Source organism: Marmota marmota, unplaced genomic scaffold (genome assembly GCF_001458135.2).
Source record: "Marmota marmota marmota unplaced genomic scaffold, marMar, whole genome shotgun sequence".
Lineage (NCBI taxonomy): Eukaryota > Metazoa > Chordata > Mammalia > Rodentia > Sciuridae > Marmota > Marmota marmota.
In genome coordinates this window covers 4,588,307-4,602,967 of record NW_025999969.1, presented here as the reverse complement: position 1 = coordinate 4,602,967, position 14,661 = coordinate 4,588,307, and the positions used below count along the sequence as shown (strand labels likewise).

The 14,661-nt window shown below is 38.7% G+C and overlaps 1 protein-coding gene across 10 annotated transcripts in view; it reads right to left on the bottom strand.

Annotated features, from left to right (window-relative positions):
• LOC107154372 (LIM domain containing preferred translocation partner in lipoma) overlaps window positions 1-14,661 on the bottom strand; it is a 608,084-nt gene that overhangs the window by 438,858 nt on the left and 154,565 nt on the right. For 9 of the 10 annotated variants that reach the window (XM_015499986.2, XM_048804054.1, XM_048804052.1 and 6 more), the window contains one exon: window positions 392-593. In XM_015499986.2, coding sequence (XP_015355472.1) covers window positions 392-584 — 193 coding nt within the window. In that variant the 5' untranslated portion in view covers window positions 585-593. Of the gene's footprint in view, window positions 1-391; window positions 594-5,347; window positions 5,372-14,661 lie in introns of those variants that run through there. The other variant, XM_048804058.1, reaches the window with a different exon arrangement.

The window sequence follows — 14,661 nt, the reverse complement described above, 5'->3', positions numbered from 1 at the left end:
ATATGGGTTTCTCATCAGACTATTGCATAGCAACAATTTAGAGCAAAGGATCAATGGTAATGGGAACCATTAGATGGTGGACACATCCCCACGAGACAGTGGGCTGAAATAGAGGATAAGGTAGCACAAGGACACTAAGCTTTGAATAAAGAAGCCATATCCATAGACATATAACCCTTGTGAGGGCTTATTCTCTTTGTTTCTAAAAAAGGAATTGAGCCAGGTAATTACTGGAGGCTCATTAACCTTTGATAGTCCAAAAACTATGCTAAATACATTGTGAATTAATTTACAAGCCACCTTTTGGCCACACAACAATATACTATAAATCACTTCCATTATACTGAATTTTCCCATGGTGGACACTGAAATCTGAAATGCCAGCACTTACCCTCACCTCCAGGTTGCTTGTATGGGTTGTACTTGGGTTTTGGAGCCACTACCGGTGCAAACTTCTTGGGTGGCTGTTGTGTAGACACTGAAATACTGGGGGTCCCAAAAGAATGGGTGGTCTCCATCCGTGCAGGCACATGGCCAAGGGGCTCACCAGTGCTTTTGGGTGGCAGCCAAGATGGATGAGACATTATTGGAATCTGTAATAAAAAAGAAATAAACACAGTTTTTAAGAAGCATGAAAGTGAAGGTGGCATACCTCACTTCACGGTTATTTCATCTTAATCCATGCCTAAGGACTTTAAATAAAGCTCTCTGGAAAAAAATTAAGAAAGAAATAAGAAAGGTGAAGGAATATGGAAAAAAAGGAAAAACATGGGAGGAAGAGATATCATCAGAAAGAGAAGGAGAGTAGAAGGGGGAGAAAGGTTGGGAGAAAAGGAGAACAAGAAGACGACAGTCCCTCATGCTTGAATATCTCCTCTCCAGTAATTATTTATTTCAGTAGCCCATACTCTTGGAAAAGTAGATATGAAAAAAAAAAAAAATGGTTCCTAACACGAAGAAGTTTCTTTGTAGGAAATTGGGGGGGAAAGTTTCAAATTTTATAAATAATCGATTAAAACAATTATTATACCAATTAAATTGTGATACCTAAATGAGGCAATGTTACCTAAGTGTGGTTTTAAAATGTGTGGCTGGGAGGCAGAAAAAGATAAGATCCTTCTTCCTGGAGCACAGCCAGCAAGACCTCACGGAGGACAGCCACCCAGCTGGGCCCTGAATGCTGACCAGAGGCTGAGCCTGAACAATGGCAGGAAAGTCACACAGGCAGAAAAATACCAGCACTTGGTTTCATGTGACTGGAGGGGAAAGAAAAGAAAGTAACTAGCAGAACCAAAACATATGATAGAACCAAAGTGAGAAGAGATTACGTTTATCCTTCAGGCATTAAGGAAACAATAAAAGCTTATTTTGGGAAGAGGGGCATGACAGATGTCTGACAGAACCCTTTAAGTCCCCTCAAAGAGCAGTTCTGCTTCCTACCAAGAACTACTTGGAGATGACGAGGCAGGGGACACTGGTTGCCACAATGCCTGGAACAATTACTGGCATTTAGTAGCAAACAAATATTACCCATCTGTAATGCATAGGTCAGCCCTGAACAACAAAGAGATGTCCATTAAGAGCTACGCTGAGCAGACACTATGTTGGAAATTAAGGAAAAAAAACCTAACTTTACGTGGGGAACAACCAGCCCAGCCTGGATGTTGCTCTGATCATATTATACACACTTTATGAAAAAGGGAAAGCCAAGTCTCTTCTGCCAGGATAAGCCAACCACTCCTCCATGCAGCCTGCCAAGGAGGGCTCTCCAAGGCTGATTACAAGAGCTCTCTAGCATGGGAGGCCCGGAAGGTAACATGTACCCACTCCCAGCCCTAACCCACCTAGTAATTTATTAATTGAACTGAATTAATTAAGAGGACTACATGATTACCTCCAGATGTCTATAAAGAGAAAGAGCAAAGAAAATGCAGGAAGAAAAAAAGGCCTCAGCACATGACAAAACAGTAGAGAAATAGGGTAGAGGAGGAGAGTTGGGACACAGTGAAGCCCTAGAATTGACATCAGTGCACACGGAGGATGACCGACGTGACTCTGAACCCTCTCCAAGGCACCTCCATTACTGAAAAACTAAGATTTAAAAGATCTTCTCTGTCAACCAGTGAAACAATACTAAAGTGTTGTATGCTGTTAACTGCTATTCAAAATGGGGGGAAGGAATGCTTCTGTTCGCATAGAAGGTCACTGAAAATTATATGACCATCTTACCAGGAGGAAAACACCTGGAGGTAGAATTTTGCCAGAAGAGTAGGATAACATGATCCAATAAGGAATACTCTGACTGGGAATCATGACACGTGTCATTGAAGCCAGTGACCACACTGGTCTTTCCCTCTGGTACAGAGCCTTTCTTTTCTTTTTCTATACTTCTTTATGTGCATGTATATATGCACACTTAAAAAACTGCAAGTTCCTTGAAAGGCAGGAACCATATATTTTATACAATTACTAAACCACCACTAAGGTGTAATACAAAACCAATATAGAGAAACGACCAATAAATGTCAGTTATACTCTACAAATCTGCACATTTGGAATCATTTTAGCAAAGCAAAATTAAGTACCAAATCAAGCCCATGTGTCAAGGTTGAGAAACACTGTGCGTGTGTGTGTGTGTGTGTGTGTGTGTTTGTATGCGCACGCATGCTTATGCATGCATTAGGGATTGAGCCCAGGGCCTTGTACATGCTAGGCAAGTGCTCTACCACTGTATATCCCCCACCCCAAGGAATACCAGGGTTTTTTTGTTGTTGTTGTTTTTAACCAAGTCTCAGTCTTCTACCAAATGGGGACAAAACTAACTATTTTGCTTGCAACATCTCTAATGGGAATGTAAGTGAAGAGTAAATGGGATCAAAAAATGTTCAAGTTTTAATGCACCGTGTAAATCTATAGTATATATTTTAATTGTATGCTTTTAAAAATAGGTTAATATCATACTTATAACTTCTCTTTAAAACAAAGATGCACATATCCAGAGCAATCCTATGTTACTTATTGAATGTGTCACACTGGCCTTTCCAGATATACTATAGACAAAAAGAAACAGCAGCTTCCAGGAGAATATATTTTTAAAAAGAAGATAAACCTTAAGAATCAGTATGCAAATGATTACTTCCATAGCTGCTTCAATTAGCCCAGCACCAAGAATTACACTGGCACTGCCTTCTGTAAGGAGGCAATTTAGGCTCCACCTCTGCTTCAGATGTTTGCAGATGCCCTTTACAGCATCTTCTCTTGCCATTCTCCTCCACATCAACAGTGAGCCAGAGACACGAGTCCCAAATGTTGTAATAAACATTCATGACTCTGAACACTTGTTCCAGCCCTTAAGCAGAATATTAGCAATGCCGTCCCCCTCTCTTTACTTTGCTCCAGTTCAAATATCTCTGACTCTGATTATTTCCCTAACTTGCCCCAATAGGAATAGCTTAATCCCTTTTCTGTGCTCTTCTAGTACTTTGGGGGTTTTGTTTGTTTGTTTGTTTGTTTTAACTTATAACAGTCCACAAGGAAGCAATTTATTTACTAGCCTATCTTCCCCAATTAGCTAGAAACTCTTGCATAGTCGCACTATACCAGCACAATGCCTGGCCAACAAGCCATTATAAGAATATCTTATGCAGAAGAGACTGAACAAATGAATACAGTTATCCCTCAGTCACATATACCTGTCTAGAATTTCTAGCTCTCTGCCATAGGGGAAACAATCATCTCATTTCCGTATTTCTGGATTTGGTGGTGTAATGGATCATGTGGATAGATTTCCAGATATTGAACCATCTTTGCATTCCTAGAATAAATCCTTCAAAGTCACATTTTTGGTGTTTTGAAACACTGATGAAATAACTATGTGTTTAGAATTGTTGTACATATACTTATAAGAAGATCATTTTGTAGTATTTTATCTCTGTTCATTTTACTTTTTATTAGGTTTTGATATGGGGGTTTGATAAACTATTCTAGACAATGGAATAGGGTAATAATGACCTTGGAATTATCTGATCTTTAAAGGTTCATCAAGATTCAGTGTACAGTCATTTAAATATGAGAATATGACATCTTTTAATAACAAATAATAATCATATTTCTAATAACTTCTACAATAGCAGCAGTCTTTTACTTCTTCTAAGGTGATTTTTCAGTCTTAGTTTTCAGGAAATTCATCCATTTCCTGAAACAAGCTACCTCTTAGTTAAAAATGATTTCTCCTTGACTACACATCACTTAGCTGCAAAGAATTACTTCCTCCATGTCCTTAAAGACATAAGCCACCCACTGTGTCCTTCATTTCATATGTGTGCCATGTTTCTACAGGTGGACAGTGCCTGGCACCCTTCTGTTACACATTCATCATATAGTACTCTGCCTGATTGTGTGCCTGCATCCCCAAGTGAATTCTCGAATCCTTGACAGCAAAAGTGATTGTTGTTTGCAATCCTAGAGTCTAGTACATGATAGGTACTCAATAAAAATAATCTACTAATTTGCGAAAGGAATGAGTTTATATGTTTATCAGTGGAGCTCCAGATGAATCAGAATTTCACCCTTTACTTGAGTAACTTAACGTCTGTCTGAGGAAGATATATTTGTATGTGTATAATGAATGAGAAAGAGAGTAACATAGAAAACATAAGGGAAATGCTGGTGTTTGTTACAGGAGCTAGCACAGGCATGGCAGAGGTAGTCCTTAGCCAGAACTTCTAAAACAGAGGATCTGAAAGGTAACTGGAGCAACAAGAACAATGACTGGCAATAACGATACAGGAACAAAGCAAGGCATGTCTGAGGGTCAGGGACAGATCAGCTGTCCTGAAAAGAAGAAGGTAGGGAAAGAATAGTTAGGGAATAGTCTGAAAGAGAAAATGAGTTTCGTTTTAAAGGTCTCATGTAAAGACATATGCAGCTAGAACTTTTAACTTTGAACAGGAATCTAATGAGAGTGAAAACAACATGTAAAAAAAAAAAAAATTAGTCCATGTGGGATGGACCCACGAAAGTTAATAAATACAGTCATATAGATGCAGAGTTCCTCTGGCCCCAGTTCTAGTCTCAGCTATTCCAGAGTGATGTTTAATAAGGGAAGACACTCATGAGCAAATTAGTCATCTGTAAAGTTCCAAATAACTGATATTCTACAGTATTTTTCTTCTCTGAAGTCTTTATATGGCCCTTCCATTTGATAAATGGATTTAGAGAAACCTGAAAAGTTTAACGAATGGATGAACAAGCAAGTCAATTGGGGCTACTCGGCAACTCAGAGAGACCCAAGGTAAACACAACAAAAAACAGAGGTAAGAGCTGGTTTTGATAGACCAAAACTTACCCTGCTCTTACTTCCTCTGGTTCTAGATGGGTTTCACTCTAGGCTTATAATCATCACGAAAGCAAGAAGTGAAAGGGAAGATCCCCATAGAGGATCTAAATATATACAACCCCATCATAAGAGAGGAAAACAAGAGCAATGGCCCTCCTCCAATCAAGATGCCTACTGTGAAGGGAGGCTCAGAGCCGTGGCACCCTGAGCACCAATTTTCCAGGTAATGTGCTAATGAAAGGCAATTAATAATTTTTGCTTATTACCTTTTCTCTGTTGCTCCTCTGTCATGGCCTTCTAATTATCCAGGAGGCACACAAAAGCCACACATTGACAACAAACAGCAACTATGCATTTAAGATTTGCTTTCTGTGAAGTGATCGTCTATTGGCCACTCAGTCATCCCACCACCATATGAGGTAGCATTATGATTATCCACATTTAGCAAGGCAAGAAAGCAAAGCTGGGGGCTGAGGATGTTGCTAAGTAGTAATGCTTGCCTAGTATACAGAAGGCCTTGGGTTTAATCCCCAGTACCACATGCATGTGCATGGGCACACGTGGGCACACGTACACAAACACACACACGCACACACATACATGCAAAGTAAGGTTGGAAGGCTGTAAGTGGTTAAATGACTTGTTCAAGGAAACAATTAATAAATTGCAACTAACATTTAAACACAGATTTTTCTACCCCAAATCCACGGTCTCTAGCAGCAGCAGATTTGCTTTATTATCTCCACTCCTACCGCTTGGATTCTACTAGCTGTGATGTGTTCCCTGTTCTGTTTCCTCAAACCTAACCACAGTGAGCCACACTTTAACAAACTGATGAAACCAACAGTCAACAGACCCAATTCATCAAGGCACCACAGAATGAGAATGACTAAAAAATGCCATAGGATGACCAAGCCCTTCTCTAAGGGCAGGAAAACTTAGGGCCACAGGTAAAATGACAGTTAATACTAGCAAAGCCATTATGCCTCTCTAAAGGTGTCATATGATGCAAGCTTGCTATCTGTCATTCACAAAAGCAGAACTAACTAGTGTTTGGTCATATTGTTTTTTCTCTTTTCCCTCCCAAGTCAATATTCTACTCTATAAGCATTTATATAGGCCACCAAAATTTAAAAAGCACAAACCATTATATGGTGTAACATCAGTCCTATAAGCTTCAAACAGTCATTTTTAAAAGCTGCACACTAAACTCATATAAGATCTGTACACATATATTATTTATTAATTTGTGTGCCAAGGAATGAACCCAAGGCCTTGTGCATGGTAGGCAAGCACTGTTACCACTGAGCTACATCCCCAGATTCTTTATGAATACATTCTGATTCAAGGATTGAGAATGATTAACTTAAAGCATTTATATTGACCTCTAAATGAAATACATTAGTCTCTAGATCTTCCTTGGTGACTAACTCAAGGCCTGGCTCTCGGTCAGTACTGGCTGAACAAATCAATGGTATTGAGGGAAGAAGCTGAAATTAACACCACCACTTTGGCAGCAGAAGAACTGGAAGGGTGAGGAGCTGTGACTTAAACACAGGAGCAGCTGAGGGCAGATTTAACATTCATGTCCCTCAGCCACATTTTCTTCATTTAAACAAGCAGTAGTTATATTTTAAATAACACTTTTCTAAATCTTCGAAAGTTTCTCTTTAACTTTCTCTGTATATAAAAGTCAATACCTTCCTGGACTTTCAAAACTGCTTTCTTAATCATATATTAAAATAGGACAATGTGCATTCTTCTCTGGGGTACATCCTTTTCTACCTACTGGTATTGGCTGGAGGATGCAGCAGCTCCAGAATTCAGACCCATCTTCCAGTCTTAGCTCAGCCATGAGCATATAATGCAACTCCTGCTCCGAGTTGTGGTGTATCCTTCTCTAGAAATGTGGTGATTAGATTAGATGAGCACTAATGACAAACCTGCTCACAAGCTTTTACAACTGTATGAAAGATTCTGACTTTACAACTAGCTAATAATATCAAGCAAAAGTCCGGCCTGAAGATTTCTAACCATGTATAATTCTTTTAGCTCATCAGTGAGGAAGAACGACTCTTTTTTCTTTTTCTTTTTTTCTTTTTGTGTCACCCGTTTCCCTGACTCTTCAACCCTCCCCACTGTGGGAGGGAGTCTTGGATGGATCTCAGAGATTACCAAGGTATCAATCAAGATTTATTATTCACAAGTAAATAAGCACTTTAGGCAAACCTTTTTTCCAAACGGCGTAGGTAAGTCCCTACCAGTGTAATTACGAAGCAGATATGCTGTGGCATGTGATGGAAGCGTGGGAAGACAGTGCTGAAGAATAAGGCAGGCTGAAAATTACACACAATTGTTAGTTGAGCAGCAAATGTAATCACCCTTCCTCTGAAGCACTGGGTCAGATAGAGCCGGAAGGGCAAAGTAGGACCTGCCATGGGCTGAAAATGTCAATGTATTCACTCAACTTCTCTTTACAGACAGCTTTGGCCCAACACTGGCTAAATGCCCCACTCTCTGCATGGACAGCTGGCATTGCTCAGAAGGGGTAACGAGAGAACAACTCTACAGAAATGCCAAACCTTTATATAGGCTCTGAGAGACACTCGGAAAACTGGAAAGAGCACTAGACTTAGATACAGAGGGCTTGGGTATAATTTCTTGCTCAATCACTAATGGGCTCAATGACTTTAGTTTCCTGACCTGCTTGAATCTCAGTGCCTTTCCCCATCTGTAAAGATTAGATACCTGCTACCATTCCTTCCAACTCCTATGTTCCATAATTCCCCCACAAATCCATAAACTAAGTAGGTTGAGGTTCTTATCAATGGAGAGGAGTGTGGAAAGAGCAGGAATTGACACATTTGACCTGTCTTGCATAGTTAGTACCCACAGAAACGAATTCTAACAGTGTACTCCCTGTTCCTGGCAACACTGTGGGTGACAAGAAAAGACCAAATACATTGGATGATCCCTAAAGAACCAAAAAGCAGCAAAGAGAAGTACCAGTCCAGGCAAGTAGTTGTCTTCGATAAAAAAGTGCGACGGAATGGAGACATGCCCCTACACTGCACTTTCACTTCAGATTCACAATGTCACTGCAGAAGGAAACAATCAACCCTGACAGGGAAACAATAGCAGTGGAAGACCAGGACTCTCCAGAGAAGGCTAAGGAGAGAGTGGAACGAATACTCACTAACTGGCCTTTTGTTTGCCACAATTTCTATTAGTCATGGAAAAAAACAGACATGGTTGACAAGCGCCCAGATAGGTTATTGAGGAGGTAAAAGGTCACTGAGAGTCTCAGTGAGGAGAAACCTTAGGAACTGATGCATTTCTTGTACTTTGAGCACAATGTTCAAAATAACATGCAGAGAAGCTTACCGAATGTATCAGAGCAGTGAAAACACATCAGAGACTGCGTTCAAACTCAGTTTTTCTGCCTACCAGTAGCTTTTGCAGTGGGTGAGTTTTACTAAGCAAGTAAAAACACTCCTTGTGGCTGGATGGACAGGATGAAGTAGATGAAAGGCATTGAAATGGACAGAGGAGTAAAGAATCTGTCAAAAGAGTCAGCACCCTTGCCATTGAAAATCAGAATGGAAGATGGGTGACCCCAGCCTTATATCTTATGGCAACTGTTCTACTGGCCAAGTGAGCAAGAAAACATTCACTCTCTCTGGATCTCAATTTCCCCAGCTCTAATAAACAATTAGCAAGATGATCTCCAAAATCTCCTCCCATGACAATAATTTATGTTCTGTAATGGTATGACTTCTCTAGAGTGCCCTGAATGGGGGGAGGGGGGGAGGCGGGGAAAGCTCTTGGGCTGGGGTTGTGGCTCAGTGGTAAAGCACTTACCTAGCACATGTGAGGCACTGGGTTTGATCCCCAGCACCACATTAAAAAATAAAAATAAAAATAAAAAAATAAAGGTATTGTGTACATCTACAACTAAATTTTTTTTTTTAAAAAATCACTCTTAAGGATGTTTCTCAATTCTCTAATTCTAGCAACAGACTGCTTTTCTGTACAAGGCCAGGAGAGAGGGGCAAACAATGGCATAAGCTCTTCTGAGCTCAGTAAATCTACTTCTGAAAGTGGAAATCTGGATTTATAAAGATGACATGCTGGCTGCCTAACACATAAAGGTTTTGCCCCTCCAAAAGAATGAGAAAGTGATGATGGGAAAAATCAACAATCTAATCTCCGAGGAAGCCGTAGTGGTTATCTGGAATCTTCTCTTCCTAACCCTACCAATAAGTGGGTAGGTCTGTGAGTTAATTGCTGCTCACTCGTCTGGTTCCCCTGACAGCTTGTTCAAACTCGTATTAACCACATAAACACTGTTTTAGTTATCTGTTTACATGTCTGCTATGCCCATTAGACAAACCATGGAAGTTTACTAGCACTTGAGGGATGTTTTAATTACTCTTAATTTTTTAATAATTTTGTTTGTATTTTTCCTTTATTGCAAATTCACTTTGATATAACAGTAAAAATAAAGAGGATAGCAGAAAATTTTCTATCTTACATGTAACTGGAAAAAGTAGAAACAATTTGTTTTTCAGTGAAGATGAAGCCACTGCCGATAAATCTCAGGCCAAGTTTACTCCTGGCCATAATGTCTGTTTCTGTGATGCTATGTTTATTCAGCCCATACCATTACATGGAGTCAACTAAGAGTGTTCACAGATACAAGATTTGGCCTGAATCACTACACATGAGCCTTTTGAACATTATAGTGCTCACAAAACTGTCACCTGTCAACTGTGCTATTCATAACCTGTGTCACAACCATTGTGTGTAAATCATCTCAGAGCTTTTGCATTGAATTTGAACATCATAATTTGAGTTGATATAATAATAATATCTGAATTCAATAATAAATTAAAATTTCCAGTTTAATCTGTGTCTCTAATTACTTGTCACCTTTAATTACTAGCAAGTGCTAGTAAATTTGTGCTAGTAAACCTGTTAAAAAGTGAAATCAACTTCATCCTATTGTCAAAATATAAGAATATTGTTAAGCTAAATTTTTAAGTGCTCAGATAATGGAAAAATAAAGCAAGGAAGAGGGAAATACAAATTTTCAACCTTCAAGAACCACAAGTTATTTCTAGAAAATGAAGACCATCAAATTCATGCATTATATGCTTTGAAATAATAACTGTTTAACACCAATCCAAAAGCCTAAAGAAATTATTTCTCAGTGTTTGAAATGGTATAAAAAAAGACAATTTCTCATTTGAATGTATTATAAATTTGAATTATGTAAGAAAGGCTGTTTTTGCAATTTCACATTTAATAGAAAAAAAATAATAGGAACCATTTTCAACTGGTGACCTTTTTCTTAAATCATGTTGGAAATTGTTCCACTTTTATTTCAAGATTTTGAAACAGAGGCAAACTTTGGTGAGGTACTAACCAATGGCAGATGAGTAAAAATGAACCAGGCTGTTTCAGATCGCTTTCAGAATCATACCAGAGAATGCCTATTCCCTTTTAAATTTCTCTTGATGAGAATATAGTGTTGTGACTTCTGCATTTTTATCAACCACTGACCACTATGCAATTAAAGAAAAACCCAAAATGCATAAAGTATATTTTCAATTAGCTAATATTCTGGAGGAAATACACAAACACACACACACACACACACGCACATATGCACACACTTTAGAAATTTTTAAGCTAGTTACTCAACATTCACCAAAACAGAAATTTGACATCCTTGAAATCGAGTTGCGAAATTGTTATTGAAGATATTTCTTCTAATATGATGTTCAGGCTGATGTTCACCCACCACCTGAGAGTTCACTTGCACAAGTCCAATGTCAAGGACATAAGGCAGCCCTCCTAAGGCAGCCCCTTTCATAGCAGGAAAGTGATTACTGCTGGAGAGTTCAATATAGATAGCCAAAACCCGTTTTCCCACAGAGTCCACCTATCTGCCCTGTCTTTGTGTTCAGCAATCACCAACCTCAATACACAATCATCCTTCAGATATTTAAGGCAATTTATTTGTTTCCTATTTAATTTATGTCCTTTGTGTTTCAAGTTTCATCAGTTCGGTTCTTCGCTTTGTATTTCCCCACTATCCTTTTAGCTGTAGAACAATAACAACATTCTAAATCCCAAACCAGTAGCTTTCAAAGTTTTCTTTGACTAAAAAAAGTTTCTTCGTGTCAAATCCAAAACAATATCCCAAGTATAAAATAAGCAAATTGATAAAACTCATTATCTGGGCATTTAAATCTTTTTACATTGGCAGACTACACTTCAGTGGGGGAGAAGCATAAGATGAATTCCCCTAGACTTTGAGCCAGGTAGAAAACCCAGTGTCCTGAAATAATATCACAGCACTGATCGTGAACAAAGGACAAAGATGACATTTTTTTCTCAGCTTTATTTTCCTTTGTCCCTTAATACAGGGTCTAACCCATCCTCAGCGCTCAGCAAGTGATTATATATAAAAAAGAAAGTAACCTTAATAATTTGGTGAGAGTTATAAAGATCTCAAACGGAGACAAACTCTGGCAATTCCAAAGTTAAAATGGGGGGAAGGGAAGTGTCCAAATGGACCTATTAGGGTGCAAGAATAAAGGTGAAAGGGATTACTGGTAATTACTTCACATTTCTGAGTAAGGAGTAAAGGGAATAATTTTAGTAACATTTCAATCACTGCTTTCCATGGTTCCTTATAACTAGGGTAACCATACATCCAATTTATCCCTGCTGCTTTGGTATAATTATTACCAATGCCCTTGTCCACAAGTGCATCAGTTTGGATGATAGCGTCCATAGTCACCCATTTATAACACCTTGGTAATGAAGTTCTGGTCACTTGGTGCCAGTGAATCCTTAAAGAGTCAGTCCCTCCCCCAAAGGTTCCAGACTTCGAATCTGTGACAGCAGTTGCTCAGAGGTCAGAGCACACAACACAAAAGAGTGGAGGAAGCTCTGGGGGCTTCCCTGCTGTAGAAGAATGTGCCCCCAGTAAGGAGGAAAGAATGGATTTAAAAAAAAAAAAAAAGATTGTGCTGAAACAAAAGAAAGCAAGATATGGCAGAAATCTAACAGAAGCTGTTATCAACTCACCTACGCAACAAGGTTCTCCTGAAGAAAGGAATGTCACCTTTGATGATAAAATCAGATTATATACTTCAATTACATCTCTACCACCTCTGTGCTCCCCTGTCCCCACCCAAATGAATAGTACCAGTAACTTCACAATATCTATTTTATTACAAAGTAAAAGAATGATAAGTTAACCTGATTCTTAATTTGGAAGAGGAAAAAAAAAAAAAAAAAACATGCCCAAAATTTATCCAGTAGAACGAAAGGGTAAAGCTGAAGGAGATTACTAACAATTATTTCACATTTCTAAATAAGGGTTATGTAAGAGTTAAAGAAGTCAGAAAAAAAATCAATACAGGCTCATTGGTCACATCTCCATTTAATATATTTTAAATAAAGTAGTTTACATCTATTTCCATTGCAAATTCTACATGTGCATTAAAGGATAGGGAGGGGAAGTGTAGGGAGGAGACACGGGATGGAAAGTTAACTACAGAACTCCCCCCAGACATGGGAAGCATTGTTATAATATTCCACATATCCCTCTAGTACTTTCCAAGATATTTGAAACCAAAACAGCTTAGAATACACTCCCAGGTCAGCTCAGGGTCTTCCCTCCTTATGGCATTTTTCTGATAAATAGGAATTCCCCATAGGGGAAATTGTTCTGTTATATAATTAATTACACTAACTAGTGAAGACCTAATAGAAGACAATTGTTACTTCAGCATCATGGGAGTTTCTATTACATACTTAGCTGTACAGAGGACACTCCCACGTGTGAAGGTCATAACATTTACTGTGCTGGAAATGGTGAATCAGTACTCAAATTTGCCCTGTCAAGTAACAGGCTGCCTTGCACATGGGGTTTGATTGCAAAAGACATCCTTCAAAACAAATGCAGTGTCTTGAGATTTGGGAGGCAATCGTAAGATGGAGGCCATCTTTCCGCTGCTCTGGCCTGTTTGGAAGCATGGCTGGGTGGGAGAGGATAGCTGGGGTTTCTGCATCCATGTTCTCATATTCAGTCTTCAGCTTTGTGGTTATTTAGAAGCAGCTGTGATAGAGAGGGAAGTTGGACTCCATGTCTCAGGGTCAGTCCAGTTACCACCTTCCTAATCATGGCTTCTTGATTTCTGGTTCACAAGTACAGCAGTACATTCTTGAAAGAGGCCTCATGGCTTTCTCTTTCCTAAGTAAATAAAATGGAGTAATTCTCTGTAGTTCTGGGATGAATCCAGATGTAGGCTGCCATAAAGCATAGCATTTATGGGTTACTAGCCACTCAGCCTATAGTCTGCTTTATATAGTCTTTCCAATAATTTCAAAGCAACTAATACCCTATATTAAATATCTTCTGCTTGAAATCTCTAGTTATTTGTTTTCCATAGTGAACCCTATTTAAAAAACTACTCAATGTTTGCCACATGCACCTCAGATAGAGTAATAATCTCCAGGATATATAAAGAACTCAAGACTCTTAACACCAAGAAACAAATACCCCAATCAATAAATGGGCTAAGGAACTGAATAGACAATTCACAGAAGAAATACAATTAATCAACAAATATAGGAAAAAATGTTCAACACCTTTAGCAATTAAAGAAATATGCAAATCAAAACTACTCTAAGATTTCATCTCACCATAGTCAGAATGGCAATTATCAACAATAAATGTTGACAACGATGTTGGGAAAAAGGGACACTCATACATTGCTGGTGGGAATGCAAACTGGTGCAATCAGTATGGAAAGGAGTATGGAGATTCCTGAGAAAAGTTGGAATGGAACCACCATTTGACCCAGCTATCTCACTTCTTGGTTTATCCTCAAAGGACTTAAAATCAGCATATTACAGTGATACAGCTATATCAATGTTTATAGCAGCTCAATTCACAATAGCTAAACTGAGGAACCAACCTAGATGCCCTTCAACAGATAAATGGATTTTTTTAATGTGATATATAGACACATTGGAGTATTATTCNATATATATATATATATATATATATATATATATATATATATGATGGACTATTACTCAGCCTTAAAGAACAATAAAATTATGGCATCTGCCGGTTAATGGATGGAGCTGGAGAATATCATGCTAAGTGAAATAAGCCAATCCCAAAAAACTAAAAGCCAAATGTTTTCTATGATATTCGGATATTAAATCACAATGGTTGGTGGTGGGGGAAGTCCTAAGGAAGATAAAGTTACTTTAGGGAGAGGGGAGTAAAGGGA